At 56.8% G+C, this 13,698-nt stretch overlaps 1 protein-coding gene across 1 annotated transcript in view; it reads left to right on the forward strand.

Annotated features, from left to right (window-relative positions):
• The first annotated feature begins 539 nt into the window (after window positions 1–539).
• LOC144674572 (ephrin type-B receptor 3-like) overlaps window positions 540–13,698 on the forward strand; it is a 38,891-nt gene continuing 25,732 nt past the window's right edge. The window contains exons 1-2 of the mRNA XM_078535862.1: window positions 540–619; window positions 6,468–7,140. Coding sequence (XP_078391988.1) covers window positions 557–619; window positions 6,468–7,140 — 736 coding nt within the window. The 5' untranslated portion in view covers window positions 540–556. The remainder of the gene's footprint in view (window positions 620–6,467; window positions 7,141–13,698) is intronic.

The following is a 13,698-nucleotide window of genomic DNA, read 5'->3' on the forward strand; positions in this document are numbered from 1 at the left end:
GGGTTTGCACACGGCGGTGTCCCGGAGATTGATATTCAATTCCTGGAGACTCCAGGCCAATCCTGGAGGGTTAGCAACCCGAGGAGGGCAGCGCAGGGTGTGCTACTCTTGCCCTTAGGAACACAGGACTTGGGAATGGTAGTAGGCCATTCGGCCCCTTGAGCCTGCTCCTCTTGGAAATAGTGCCCCTGTAGCCTTTTGCCTCCACCTGAGGGGGACAGACTGGGCCCCTCGGTTTAACGCCCCAGCTGGGAAAACGGCACCTCCGACAGTGCAGCCCTCCCTCAGCGCTGCAGTGGGGAGTGTCGGCCTAGTTTAGGTGCTCAAGCCTCTGGACTGGGGCCTGAACCCATGTTTTTCAGAGGAAGCCTGAGACAGAGACTGCATCCCCAACTGAAATGCTTTTTGAAGATATTTCACTGTGCGCTGTGAGGTAGACGCTTATTGAAGTATTGCAAAAACCGATACGCCTGGTTGAACGAGGTAGTTGAGTTTGATGAATGGTGGCATTTATTTCTGAAAAAAGAAATGTTTTATTTTTACTCTTGTCATAGAAATGTTGATGAACACACGACTGGAGACTGCAGATCTGAAGTGGACAGTGTATCCAGAGCATGGGGTAAGAATTGGATCATCCTTTAATCCTCTCCTCTCTTTCGAGCCTTTCCTTTGTTGAACTTTAACCTTTGACCCCCCCCCCTCAGTTGCTGCCCATTGGCGGGAGGACTAGACGCTAAAGACATTTCAGGCTATCCTTGGCCTTAGAAGCGGAGCATAAGTTATGAAATCGAGCAAGTTATGCTAAAGCGCCCGCGACCGTTGGGCTAGGCCTCAGCTGCAGCACCTGTGGCCTAATTCTGGGCACCGCACTTGAGGAAGGACGCCAAGGCCTTGGAGAGGGTGCGGAGGAGGTTTACCAGAGTGGGACCCAGGGATGAGGGGACCTCAGTTCGTGTGGACGGACCGGAGAATCCAGGATTGCTCTCCTCAGAGCCGGGAAGGCTAAGGGGAGGTTTAATCGAGGCGTTCGAAAATCATGAAGGGTTTAGATGATAGAGCACAGAGGGAGAAACCGGCAGGAAGACTGATCACCTTGAAGGGGACTTGGTGGTGTTGTGGTATTGTCACTGGACTAGTAATCTAGAGGCTCAGGGTAAAGATCAGGGGACCCGAGTTCGAATCCTGGAAAACCTGGAATTAAAAGTCTGACCACGAAACCATTGCCGGTTGACATTAAAAACCCAAACTAACGTCCTTTAGGGAAGGAAATCTGCCGTCCTTACCCGGTCTGGCCCACATGTGACTCCAGACCCACACAGCGATGTGGTTGACCCTTAAATGCCCTCTGAGCATGGGATGGGCAATAAATGTTGGCCTAGCCAGTGACGCCCACATCCCAGGATCGAATGAGGGAGGGGGGGGATAACTCCCCCTGTCCCTTTGCACGTGCTCTCTCTCTCTCTTTCCCTCTCCACCCCACATTCTCTCCCTGCCCCCCACCCCCCGACCTTAGCCACAATGCCCACATCCCACAAACGAATAAAAAAAAGAAACTGGGGAACGCGCGGGGAAGTGGGACTATTTGGATAACTCTTTGAAAGAGCTGGCCATTGGCCTGATGGACCTCCTTACGCGCCGTATGGTCCTGAGGCCTGTTGCACCCCCCCACCACCCCCCTCCTGTCCTGCCGGGCAAGAGGCTTCATTGACCGGTCCACTTGACAAGTGACTCAAGGGCCCGCCCGTGCGGGGGAGGGGGGGAAGGGGAGGTGAGGGGGGGAGGGCCGTGATGTTCCGAACCAATCCTGAATGTGCCGCGGCTTCCGTCGGCCTTGGGTTGCCGACTGCCAGAGTTCACGGAGTTGGAAAGCCTCGGTTCCCCAACAGGCCCTGCAAATCCCCACCTCGATGGGTAGTAGGCCTCGGCCGGATGTGCGCTGCGGGCGGCCTGAGGTAGGGATAGGCAACTCCGACGTGGTGGAAGACCCTTGTAAAGCCCACCCGTGACCATCCCACAAGCTCCCCACCACCCCCCCACCCCCCCCTCGGGAAAGCTATGGGAGGAGAGGGGAGGGAGGAGGGAGAGAATGTGCGGTGGAGAGAGAGAGAGACAGTGCGAAGGGACAGCGGGGAGTTTTTTGTTCCATTTGTTCATGGGATGTGGGCGTCACTGGCTGTGGAGCGCTAGCCCGGCTATTCGACTGTGTTGGCCTGATCTCGCCCAGTTGACAGCGCGCCGGCGAGGGTCGGCCTCTTTTATCTTAAAACCAGGCCGGTTGGACTGAGGAGGAGCTGGCCCAGGGCGCCCTGCCGATCAAGCCTAGGGTCAGCCGGTGTTTGAACTCGCCCGTTGGGGTTCCCGGTCACCATTTAACCGTTAGAAAGACTTGTTTTCTTTCGTATAAAGAATGTGGAACTCGCTCCCACAGGGAGTGGTCGAGGTGAATAGTATACATAGATAGATTTAAGGGGAAGCTGGATAAATGCATGAAGGAGAAAGGAATAGAAGGGTATGATGATGGGGTGATGCAATGGGGTAACTCTTTCGAGTTATCAACAGTCACAGATTGTAACTCTTTCGAGTACAATCACAGTTCTTGGTTTCCGGGAGTGGGACATGAACCCACAACCTTCTGATTCAAAGGCGAGGGTGCTATGAACTGAGCCACAGCTGACACCTCATGCAATGGGATAGTGGTATCGTCACTGAGCTAGTAATCCAGAGAAACCCCACCTTGGCAGATAAACCTGGAATCAAAAGTCTAACGATGACCGCGAAACCATTGTCGATTGCTGTAAAAACCCCATCCGGTTCACTAATGCCCCCTTTAGGGGAGGGAAATCTGCCGTCCTTACCCGGTCTGGCCCACATGTGACTCCAGACCCACACAGCAAACGTGGTTGACCCTTAAATGCCCGGGACCTACACCACATGGGATGCAGCGGTTCAAGGAGGGAGGCACTTTCTCAAGGGCAAGTTAGGGATGGGCAATAAATGCTAGCCTAGTGACGAAGGTGGCTGTCATGGTCACCGTTACTGAGGCTAGCTTTATATTTCCAGATTTTTATTCGTTGAATTTAAATTCCAGTCCGTGGTGGGATTTGAATCCGTGTCCCCAGAGCATTAGCCTGGGCCTCTGGATTACTAGCCCAGTGACATTACCCCTAGGCCACCACCTCCCCAGTCCTATGACTCTAACGTCTTCCAGTTAAATTTACAGCAAGTCTGTCTTAAGATCGTTGCCAGCCATCCCATCTCCCCAACAATGAATTTAGGGCCTACACTAAACCACATTAGTTTGTCTGTAGCATGTGGAAGATATTATTAGGGCCAGTAAATGGTGAGTGAGGTTAAAATCACTTGGACATCAAAGATCCCACTCTGTTTTATATACGCTAAGCCATATTGTCTACCAGAATGACTTGCGGCGCTGCTTTTTCGGCCAATGGGTTTGGGGTAGGGCGGGACTCACACCAACCAGTCTACCTTTCAGCAAACAGAGCCTGTGTAAGCAAAGCACTGGAGGAAACAATCGAGATAGAGTCTACTTAGGTGGAGTCTCCATGACCCACAGCAAACAGAGTTCAAGACTGAAACTGCAGCAAAGTCTCCCAGTGATAACAGGATTATTTCTCCAGGAAAATGCAGTCAGTGGAGGATAGTTGCGAACGCACACTCGAACGTCCGAATTAGGAGCAGGAGTTGGGCCACTCGGCCCCTCGAACCTGCTGCCCCCCATTCAATAAGATCGCGGCCGATCCGCTTGTAACCTGAACCCCACATTCCTCCCTACCCCCCCCGATAACCTTTCACCCCCCCCCCCTTGTTAATCAATAATCCGGTTCTGCCTTAAAAATGTTCAAAGGCTCTGCTTCCACCCGCCTTTCGAGGAAGAGATTTCCAAAGACTCACCACCCTCGGAGAGAAAGAAATTCTCTTCATCCCCGTCTTAATGAGTGACCCCCTGTGTTCACACAGAATACAAATTTACTGTGTGTAAAGTCAATCCCAGTCGCGTACGCCAATACTGACAGGGAAAGTTACCTGATCAGCTCCATCCCCGGTTGGGAATATACATTATATACAGATCACTGTAAGTTGCATCATTATGATGGATACCAGTTTAACCCTATCCTGACTGTTTCATTACAAAGTCAGTTCCCCTTGAAAATGAACCAGTGACAGTTTCCTGATTAACCCTCTCCCCTCCCCCTTACCCTCAGCCCCCACCCCTCTCCCCTCCCCCTTACCCTCAGCCCCCACCCCTCTCCCCTCCCCCTTACCCTCATCCCCTCTCCTCCCTCACCCCTTCCCCTCTCCCCCCTCTCCCCAACCCCTTACCCTCAACCCCCTCTCCCCTCCCCCTTACCCTCACCCCCCCCTCCCCTCCCCCTTACCTTCACCCCCCTCCCCTCCCCCTTACCCTCACCCCCCCTCCCCTCCCTCTTACCTTCACCCCCCTCCCCTCCCCCTTACCCTCACCCCCCCTCCCCTCCCCCTTACCCTCACCCCCCTCTCCCCTCCCCCTTACCCTCACCCCCCCTCCCCTCCCCTTACCCTCACCCCCTCTCCCCTCCCCCTTACCCTCACCCCCCTCTCCCCTCCCCCTTACCCTCAACCTCCTCTCCCCTCCCCCTTACCCTCAACCTCCTCTCCCCTCCCTCTTACCTTCACCCCCCCTCCCCTCCCCCTTACCCTCACCCCCCCTCCCCTCCCCCTTACCCTCACCCCCTCTCCCCTCCCCCTTACCCTCACCCCCCCTCCCCTCCCCTTACCCTCACCCCCTCTCCCCTCCCCCTTACCCTCACCCCCCTCTCCCCTCCCCCTTACCCTCAACCTCCTCTCCCCTCCCCCTTACCCTCAACCTCCTCTCCCCTCCCCCTTACCCTCTCCCCTCCCCCTTACCCTCTCCCCTCCCCCTTACCCTCTCCCCTCCCCCTTACCCTCTCCCCTCCCCCTTACCCTCTCCCCTCCCCCTTACCCTCTCCCCTCCCCCTTACCCTCTCCCCTCCCCCTTACCCTCTCCCCTCCCCCTTACCCTCTCCCCTCCCCCTTACCCTCTCCCCTCCCCCTTACCCTCTCCCCTCCCCCTTACCCTCTCCCCTCCCCCTTACCCTCTCCCCTCCCCCTTACCCTCTCCCCTCCCCCTTACCCTCTCCCCTCCCCCTTACCCTCTCCCCTCCCCCTTACCCTCTCCCCTCCCCCTTACCCTCTCCCCTCCCCCTTACCCTCTCCCCTCCCCCTTACCCTCTCCCCTCCCCCTTACCCTCTCCCCTCCCCCTTACCCTCTCCCCTCCCCCTTACCCTCTCCCCTCCCCCTTACCCTCTCCCCTCCCCCTTACCCTCTCCCCTCCCCCTTACCCTCTCCCCTCCCCCTTACCCTCTCCCCTCCCCCTTACCCTCTCCCCTCCCCCTTACCCTCTCCCCTCCCCCTTACCCTCTCCCCTCCCCCTTACCCTCTCCCCTCCCCCTTACCCTCTCCCCTCCCCCTTACCCTCTCCCCTCCCCCTTACCCTCTCCCCTCCCCCTTACCCTCACCCTCTATCCCACCCGTTCCCCCTCTCCCCTCCCCCTTACCATCACCCCCTTTCCCACCCCTCTCTCCCTCACCTTTGCCGATAGTGTGTTTCCCAGCAGGTTCATACCCGGGGCGATACACAACCCTCAGCCGCGTTAACCCTTTCACGGAGCAGTGGCTGTCTGAGTGTGTCTGTGACCAGTTCCTCAGTGCGCCAACAACTTGCATTTATATAACACCCCTAAAGTGATAAAATGTCCCAAAAGCAAAGATTCCCCCCGAGCCACATAAAAATATATATTTTTCATTAGGCATTTATTGCCCATCCCTAATTGCCCTGTTCAGGGGCATTTTGAGAGTCAAGCACATTGCTGTGGGTCTGGAGTCACATGTAGGCCAGACCCCTCTAAAGGACAGGACATTAGTGAACCAGATGGGTTTTTTTTTACAACGATGGTTTCATTAGACTTTTAATTCCGGATTTTTATTGAATTCAGATTTCACTGGGATTTGAACCCAGGCCCCCAGAGGATTACCCCGTGTCTCTGGAGCACCAGCCCAGTGACAATACCACTACCCCACCGCCTCCCCCTGTCGGGCAGGTGGTCAAAAGCTTGCTGGTAACAGCATCAGGAGTAGGCCATTCGGCCCATTGAGCGTCCTCCGGCCTTCGATAAGACTGTGGCCAATCAAAGAGGGGTGGCTTTCAGGGACGTCTTAAAGGAAGAGGCGGGGAGATTTAGGGAGGGGGTTTAGGACCAGGGGGTGGCTGAAGGCACAGCTACCAGCGATGGAGGGATTAAAACCGGGGATGGGCAGGAGGCCGGAGTTGAGGGAACGGAGGGTTGTAGGGTACTGGAGGGGGGCTGCAGAGGGTATGACCGGTGGTTGGGAGATGCTTTGCCTTCCTCACAGTGAATCTCTGGTGTTGCTCTTCTCCCCCCTCCAGTGGGAAGAGGTGAGCGGGAGCGACGACGAGATGAACACCGTGAGAACCTACGAGATTTGCCAAGTCTACGCCCCCAACCAGAACAACTGGCTCCGGACCACCTACATCCCTCGGCGGGGGGCCCAACGGGTCTACGTGGAGCTCAAGTTCACCATGCGGGACTGTTCCTCCATCCCCAGGGTGCCGGGATCCTGCAAGGAGACCTTTAACCTCTACTACTACGAGTCGGACTCCGACTCAGCCACTCAGGGATCACCGGCCTGGATGGAGAACCCCTACGTCAAGGTGGACACCGTGGCCGCCGACTCTGTCTTCCCCAACAAGAAGGTGGGCCGGGCCAACACCAAGACCCTCAACCTGGGCCCGTTGAGGAGCAACGGCTTCTACCTGGCCTTCCAGGACCAAGGGGCCTGCATGGCCCTCCTGTCCGTCCGCGTCTTCTTCAAGAAGTGCCCGGCCATGGTGGCCAGCTTCGCCTCCTTCCCGAGGACGGTGACGGGCGCCGAGCCCACCTCGCTGGTCATCGCGCCGGGCACCTGCATCCCCAACGCCGTGGAGGTCTCCATCCCCCTCAAGCTCTACTGCAACGGAGACGGGGAGTGGATCGTGCCGGTCGGGAAGTGCACCTGCGGCCCCGGCTACGAGCCGGCCGAGAAGCACAGTGTCTGCAAAGGTGAGGGGGGAGAGAGGGGGTGAGGGTTGGGAGAGCGGGTGAGAGTTGGGAGAGGGGATGAGGGTTGGGAGATGGAGAGGGGGTGAGGGTAAGGGGTGGGAGAGGGGGTGAGGGTAAGGGGTGGGAGAGGGGGTGAGGGTAAGGGGTGGGAGAGGGGGTGAGGGTAAGGGGTGGGAGAGGGGTGAGGGTAAGGGGTGGGAGAGGGGGTGAGGGTAAGGGGTGGGAGAGGGGGTGAGGGTAAGGGGTGGGAGAGGGGGTGAGGGTAAGGGGTGGGAGAGGGGGTGAGGGTAAGGGGTGGGAGAGGAGGTGAGGGTAAGGGGTGGGAGAGGGGGTGAGGGTAAGGGGTGGGAGAGGGGGTGAGGGTAAGGGGTGGGAGAGGGGGAGGGGGTGAGGGGGAAGGGAGAGGAGAGAGAGGGGTGAAGAGAGAGGGGGGAAGGGGAAGGCTGAGGGGGATGAGAGAGAAGGGTAAGGAGTAAGGGGTGGGAGGGGGAGAGGGGGTGAGGGCAAGGGAGGGAGGGTGGGGGGAGAGGGAGAGGCGGGGGGAAGGGCCAAAGGACTCGGAAATCTGTCGAGGGGAAGACTCTGCAGGTCCAATAGACAATCCAGCACAGTAGGAAGCCATTCGGCCCATCCTGTCCATGCTGGCTCTTTGCAAGACCAACTCCGCCAATCCCACTCCCCGTCGCCCTGCCGGTTATTTCCTCTCCAGATAATGAACCAATTCCTTTTCGAGAGCCACGATTTCATCTGCCTCTCCCACGCACTCAGGCAGCACATTCCCGATCCTAAACGTTCCCGATCCTAAACGTTCCCGATCCTAAACATTCCCGATCCTAAACATTCCAGACCCTAAACGTTCCGGATCCTAAACGTTCCCGATCCTAAACGTTCCCGACCCTAAACATTCCAGACCCTAAACGTTCCCGATCCTAAACGTTCCGGATCCTAAACGTTCCGGATCCTAAACGTTCCAGACCCTAAACGTTCCCGATCCTAAACGTTCCCGATCCTAAACGTTCCCGACCCTAAACATTCCGGATCCTAAACGTTCCGGATCCTAAACGTTCCCGACCCTAAACGTTCCCGACCCTAAACGTTCCGGATCCTAAACGTTCCGGACCCTAAACGTTCCGGACCCTAAACATTCACTGCCTAAAATGAGTTTCCCTGGTGCGGAGAGAGGAGAAACTGGGCGGGGGGGGGTGTGTGGGGAGGAAGGGGGCCGAGTGAGGAGGGAGCCAAATACACCTTTGCTTGCCCAGTATTGCCAGCCCCATCCTCTGAGTCCGAAAGTCCCGGGTTCGCGTCCCCCCACCTCCAGGGACCTCAGCGCACAAGCTAGGCCGACGCTCCCCGCGCCAGTGCCCTGGGAGTGCCTCACTGTCGGAGGTGCCGCTTTTAGACCGTTGTTCAACCCAGGCCTCGCCTGCCCCCGCCCCCTCAGGCGGAGGCGAAAGATCCCGTGGCAACTACTGGAGGAAGAGTGGGCGGCGGGTGGTGGGGGATGGAGGGAGATCTCCCTTGTGTCCTGGGGCCGATATTTATCCCTCAGCCCACATCACCGAATGAAACATTTGCTGGTCATCTGGCTGCTGTTCGTGGGCTCTTGCAGTGCAAGAAGCTGTCAGCTTAATCCAGATAACACTTCAAAAAGATTTCATTGACCGTGATGTGTTTTTGGGCTTTCTGAAGGCATCAAAGCCGGCTGTGTAAATGTGCGCTCCTCTGCTCGCTCTTTGAAGTTGAAGGACAGGTTTCCTAATGCAGGGAAAGATCCCGTACGCGTCTCAGTACCTCTCGGCTTAGATGCTCACAGGCTGCTGTCCTCAAAAAGCTGCCTTTGTGCATAATTCATCCGAAAAGTGGGTCACTCCGAGAGGAGCAATGTTCATATCAAAGGCTCCTCTCAGCTGTAAGATCCCGCTTGCCTGCAGCAGGGGCCTTGTCGGCCTGTCAGCGGCACACGGGTGAGGATGAATGGGAGGCGGGAAAGCGGCAGGGGGGTGGTGGAGGGATTTGTCTAGATGACGGAGGAGAGAGAGAGAGTGGGAAGGCAGCAGGTTGCTTTGACCGCCGTTAGGTCAAATGTTTGCCAGCTAACGCTGTGAAAGTCACACCTCGGCGCCGACCCGTCCAGAACATGGTGTTCGCTTCGGGGCACCGGACTTTTGGAAAGGACGTCCACGCCTTAGGAAGGCGGGGAGGAGGGGGATTTACTAGAATGGCACCGGGGTGGGAGGGTGAGGGACCCTAGTTACTGTGCGGAGAGACTGGAGGAGCTGGGATTGTTCTCCTTCGAGCAGAGGAGGTTAAGGGAAGATTTAAGACGAGGAGAATTCTTTTCTTCGCATCGTGGAGGAAGGGGGGAATGCACTGCCTTAAAAGGAGATTCAGTCGGTGCATAATTTTTAAAATGGAGGTGTTGCCCATTTGGGGGCCAGCGAGCCAATGGAGGGTGAATGGGACTTGGTGCCAGTGAGGAGAAGGGGGGGCAGCAGAATTTCGGATGTGTACGAGGAGAGGCAGAAGCTGGTGAAGTTGCAAGAGCAACGGAGGTTAGGTTGAACTTTATAAGACCCTAAATCGGCCTCAGGTAAAACATTGAGCCCGGTTCTGGGCACCGCACTTGAGGAAGGATGTCCAGGCACTGGGAGAGGTTGCGGCAAAGATTCACGCGAATCACTCCTGGGACGAGGGGACTTCGGTGACGAAGATCGATCGGAGAAGTTGGGAGTGTTTCCCTCGGGGAAGAGAGAGGGCTTTGAGAGGAGATTTGATCGAGGTGTTCAAAATGGCGAGGGGCCTGAACAGACTAGACGAGGGGAGAGACTGTTCCCATTGGTGGAAGGATCGAGGAACCAGAGGGCACCGGTTTAGGGTGGGTGGTTGGCAAAAGAAGCAACGGAGACAGGAGGAGAAACTTTTTCACGCCGCGAGCGGTCAGGGCCTGGAATGCGCCGCCTGAGAGCGGGGTGGGGGTGGTGGAGGCAGAGTCAATCGAGGCATCCGAGAGGGAGTTGGATTATTACCTGAAGAGGAAGAATGTGCAAGGTTAACGGGGAGAAGGCAGGGGGGGGCGCGGAGTGGCGCTCGGAGAGCGTCAGTCCAGCCCCCAAAAAAAACCGCGCGCCCCACCCGTCTTGACATGGGAAAGGCAACTCTTGGGCACCAATTCCCACCCAGTGACGAAAGTCCCTGGAAAGTAAAGTCGGGCACATGAGAGAGGCAGGGACAGGACGGGACTTGACTGCGATGTCATTCCTGCAGCCTCGCGTCCCTGTTGTAATGCGCCTGTCTAGATCGATAGACGATGACTAGCCCTTTTGGAAGAGCACCAGGGGTCTGTTCAAGCTTTATCCGACCTGAGTCAGCGCCATCAGGAGGAGCGGGCAAGGGTGCCCGAGGGAGAAAAGGGATTAGAGCAACCCTGCACTCTGTTATTACGAGGATGTGAAGGCGCTAGAGAAGGCGGGACAGTCAGATTTCCCAGCACGGCACCAGAACGGAGGAGCTATAATTGCCGGGAGAATCGAACAGGTCGGGACTCCTTTCCCCCAGGATGGAGGCCTTTTGGAATCGTGAAAAGATTTTGGGAGGGGAAGGGCTTAGCGTCGATGTTTCCACTCCCAAGGCCGCAAGTCCAGGCCATGAAATAGTCCGATCAGGAATTCAGGGGAAACTCCTTTACCCAGAGGGCGGTGAGAATGTGGAGATCTAACCCACAGGGAGTGGTCGAGGTGAATTCTCCAGCAGGTGGTTGCTTCTGCAGCCTCATCCAGCTTTTGCTTGTATTTCCTTTTTATTTTTTAAAAAAAAAGAACGTAGAAAAATAGGAGCAGGAGGAGGCCATTTGGCCCCTTCTAGCCTGTGCCGCGCGTTCAGTATGATCGTGGCTGATCCTCCTTCTCTCTTCCCCCTATCCCCTCCTTGCTTAAAAGTTCACTCTGTCCCTAAGGAACTCTTAACTGCCCCTCTGAAATGGCCGAGCAAGGCCACCTCAGTCCGAGGGCCATTAGGGATGGGCAGCCAATGCCAGCCTTGCCAGCGACGCCCACGTCCCCATGAAAGAATAAAGAGGAATAAGAACCCCTGTTCTTCATCTTGGGATACCAAAGAGGTACAGTTGCCTCCTCTCGTTGGAGTGAAGCCCGCGTTCTGTGAATGAATTTTTAAAAAAAAAGATGGTGGGAGGGAGTCCTTCAGCCCCAAGTTCTCCCTGTTTTGGGGAGTCGGTGACCTTCCCTGGCACGTGGGGGACATGCCCACTCACGGCTTCCTCGGGTTGCCAATTTTGGGTATCCCTGAAGTGTATCTTGGTTAATCTCCTTCCCATTAGATCAAACAACACATTCCTCACCAACTCTTCATCTTTTTACAACGAATGAACGGTTAGGAAATTATATTTTAAATTAAAAAAAAACCCCCCGAGATTTTGTCCGGAGCAGTGTCCCGGAGGTTAAGCTTCGATTACAGGAGACTCCTGGCCGACCCTGGTGGGTTGGTAACCAGTTTCTGCTCCCCCAGTTTGTCCCTTCCCGGACTTGCTCTAAACTCGGGCCCTCAGCACCAAGCAACGAGCACAGCCGTTCATCGTAAGAAGCTGCCTGAATTGTGTCGCGCGCACAGGCCTCAGGCTTCTCCAGCCTCCAGGTGGGGCGGGGGGGGGGGGAGGCTTGAATTGCGTCGCGCGCACAGGCCTCAGGCTTCTCGAACCTCCAGGTGGGGGGGGTCAGGGGGGCCTGAATTGCGTCGCGCGCACAGGCCTCAGGCTTCTCGAGCCTCCAGGTGGGGCGGGCGGGGAGGGGGCCTGAATTGCGTCACGCGCACAGGCCTCAGGCTTCTCGAGCCTCCAGGTGGGGCCTGAATTGTGTCACGCGCACAGGCCTCAGGCTTCTCGGGCCTCCAGGTGGGGCAGGGGAGGCCTGAATTGTGTCGCGCGCACAGGCCTCAGGCTTCTCGAGCCTCCAGGTGGGGCCTGAATTGTGTCGCGCGCACAGGCCTCAGGCTTCTCGAGCCTCCAGGTGGGGTGGTGGGGGGGCGGTGTGGGGGGGTGGAAAAGATTTATTCCCTCCCCAGACTTCTCTCCAGGTCGATCCCTAAGGAAGGAGGTGGGCAGGTGGTGGGGGAGGAAACGAAGCTTTGTCAACCTGAAAAATGATTGACGCTGAATTCCTTCGACTTTTTGTCAAAAAAAAAGTGCTGGCCCTCCCCTCTGCGGCCTAGTGAATGGAAAGCCCCAGACAATGGAGAGAGAGAGAGAGACAGAGAGTGAGGCTTCAGGGCTAACAGACGCTTGCTGAAGGCTCCAGACAGTCAGGCGCGTGTGTGTGTGTGTGTGTGTGTGTCTATTTTCCTGTGTAGCCACACGCATATTCCCAGGGAAAATAAAACTCCTGGGCGAAAATACGGCTCAAAAGGGATTTGTTGGCACCTCTATGCGACTGACCCTTCAAGGCCCTTCCCCCCACCACCACCCCCACCCCCATTTCACTCCCTGTGACTTCTCCGACTGTGTGCGCTCAGACATGATTAGAGGAGGGCGGGTAAAAAAGACTTTTCAGTCTATCGCACACAAAACCTTCAGTCTAAGGCTGACTGGCCAGGGCGATGGGAGGCCTTGGGGGGAGGGGGAGGGGAGGGGAGGTGGTCAGTGATCATCTGCTACCCAGTCCTGGAGAGAGAGAGAGAGAGAGAGAGGGCAGAGACCTCCTTACAGGTGGTATAAGTCACCACGTAGAGTGACTTCAAGGCGTCAGTTCTCTCTCTCTGCGCCTGACGAAGGGGCTCGTTGGCAGCGAATGCGAGATTGGCAGCGCGCGCTTTGTACTTCGGCTTGTACGTCGACCCCTGCCTCGCGCACAAATCTCCGGCTGCGAGCTGAGCTCCTTCACTGTCGCCGGGTGGAAATCCTGGAGCTTCAGAAAAATCAAGATTCCAAATCCGGGAGCTCCCTCCCCGACAGCGCGGTGGGTGCACCTACGCCACACGGACTGCAGCGGCTCAAGAAGGCGGCTCACCACCCCCACCACCTTCTCAAGGGGGCACAACGAGGGATGGGCAATAAATGCTGGGCCCCGGCCAGCGATGCCCGCGCCCTCCACCCCACCCCCCCGAAAATGAATTCACCAAAAAAAAAACGGTTTTGCGTTGTAGGCTGCAGCGTCTGCAGAGGTAGAACTTGCGTTCATATAGCGCCTTTCACGACCTGCGGGAGCTGGCAAAGCACTTTGCCACCCATGAAGTACTTTTTTTTGCGCAGGGGCGCAGGCGGGACCTTGGTTTAATACCTCATCCTGGAGGCAGCGCCTCTGGCAGTGCAGCACCCCCCTCGGTACGGGCACCGAGGCTCGGTGTTGCCGGGGCTTTTGCGTGAGTCCCTGGAGTGGCCTTGGACCCGGGCCTCCACGGGCGTGGTCGGAAACTTCTCTGAATCGGCCCCACGCGGCTCAATGGGCAGCACTCTTGCTTCTGAGCCAGAAGGCCGTGGGTTCAATCCCCACTCGAGGCCCCGATTATTAAAATGCGGGCTGACCACTGACTCTCGTTTGAGACGTTAAA

This window comes from Cetorhinus maximus, unplaced genomic scaffold, assembly GCF_964194155.1.
Source record: "Cetorhinus maximus unplaced genomic scaffold, sCetMax3.hap1.1 HAP1_SCAFFOLD_711, whole genome shotgun sequence".
Classification (NCBI taxonomy): Eukaryota; Metazoa; Chordata; class Chondrichthyes; order Lamniformes; family Cetorhinidae; genus Cetorhinus; species Cetorhinus maximus.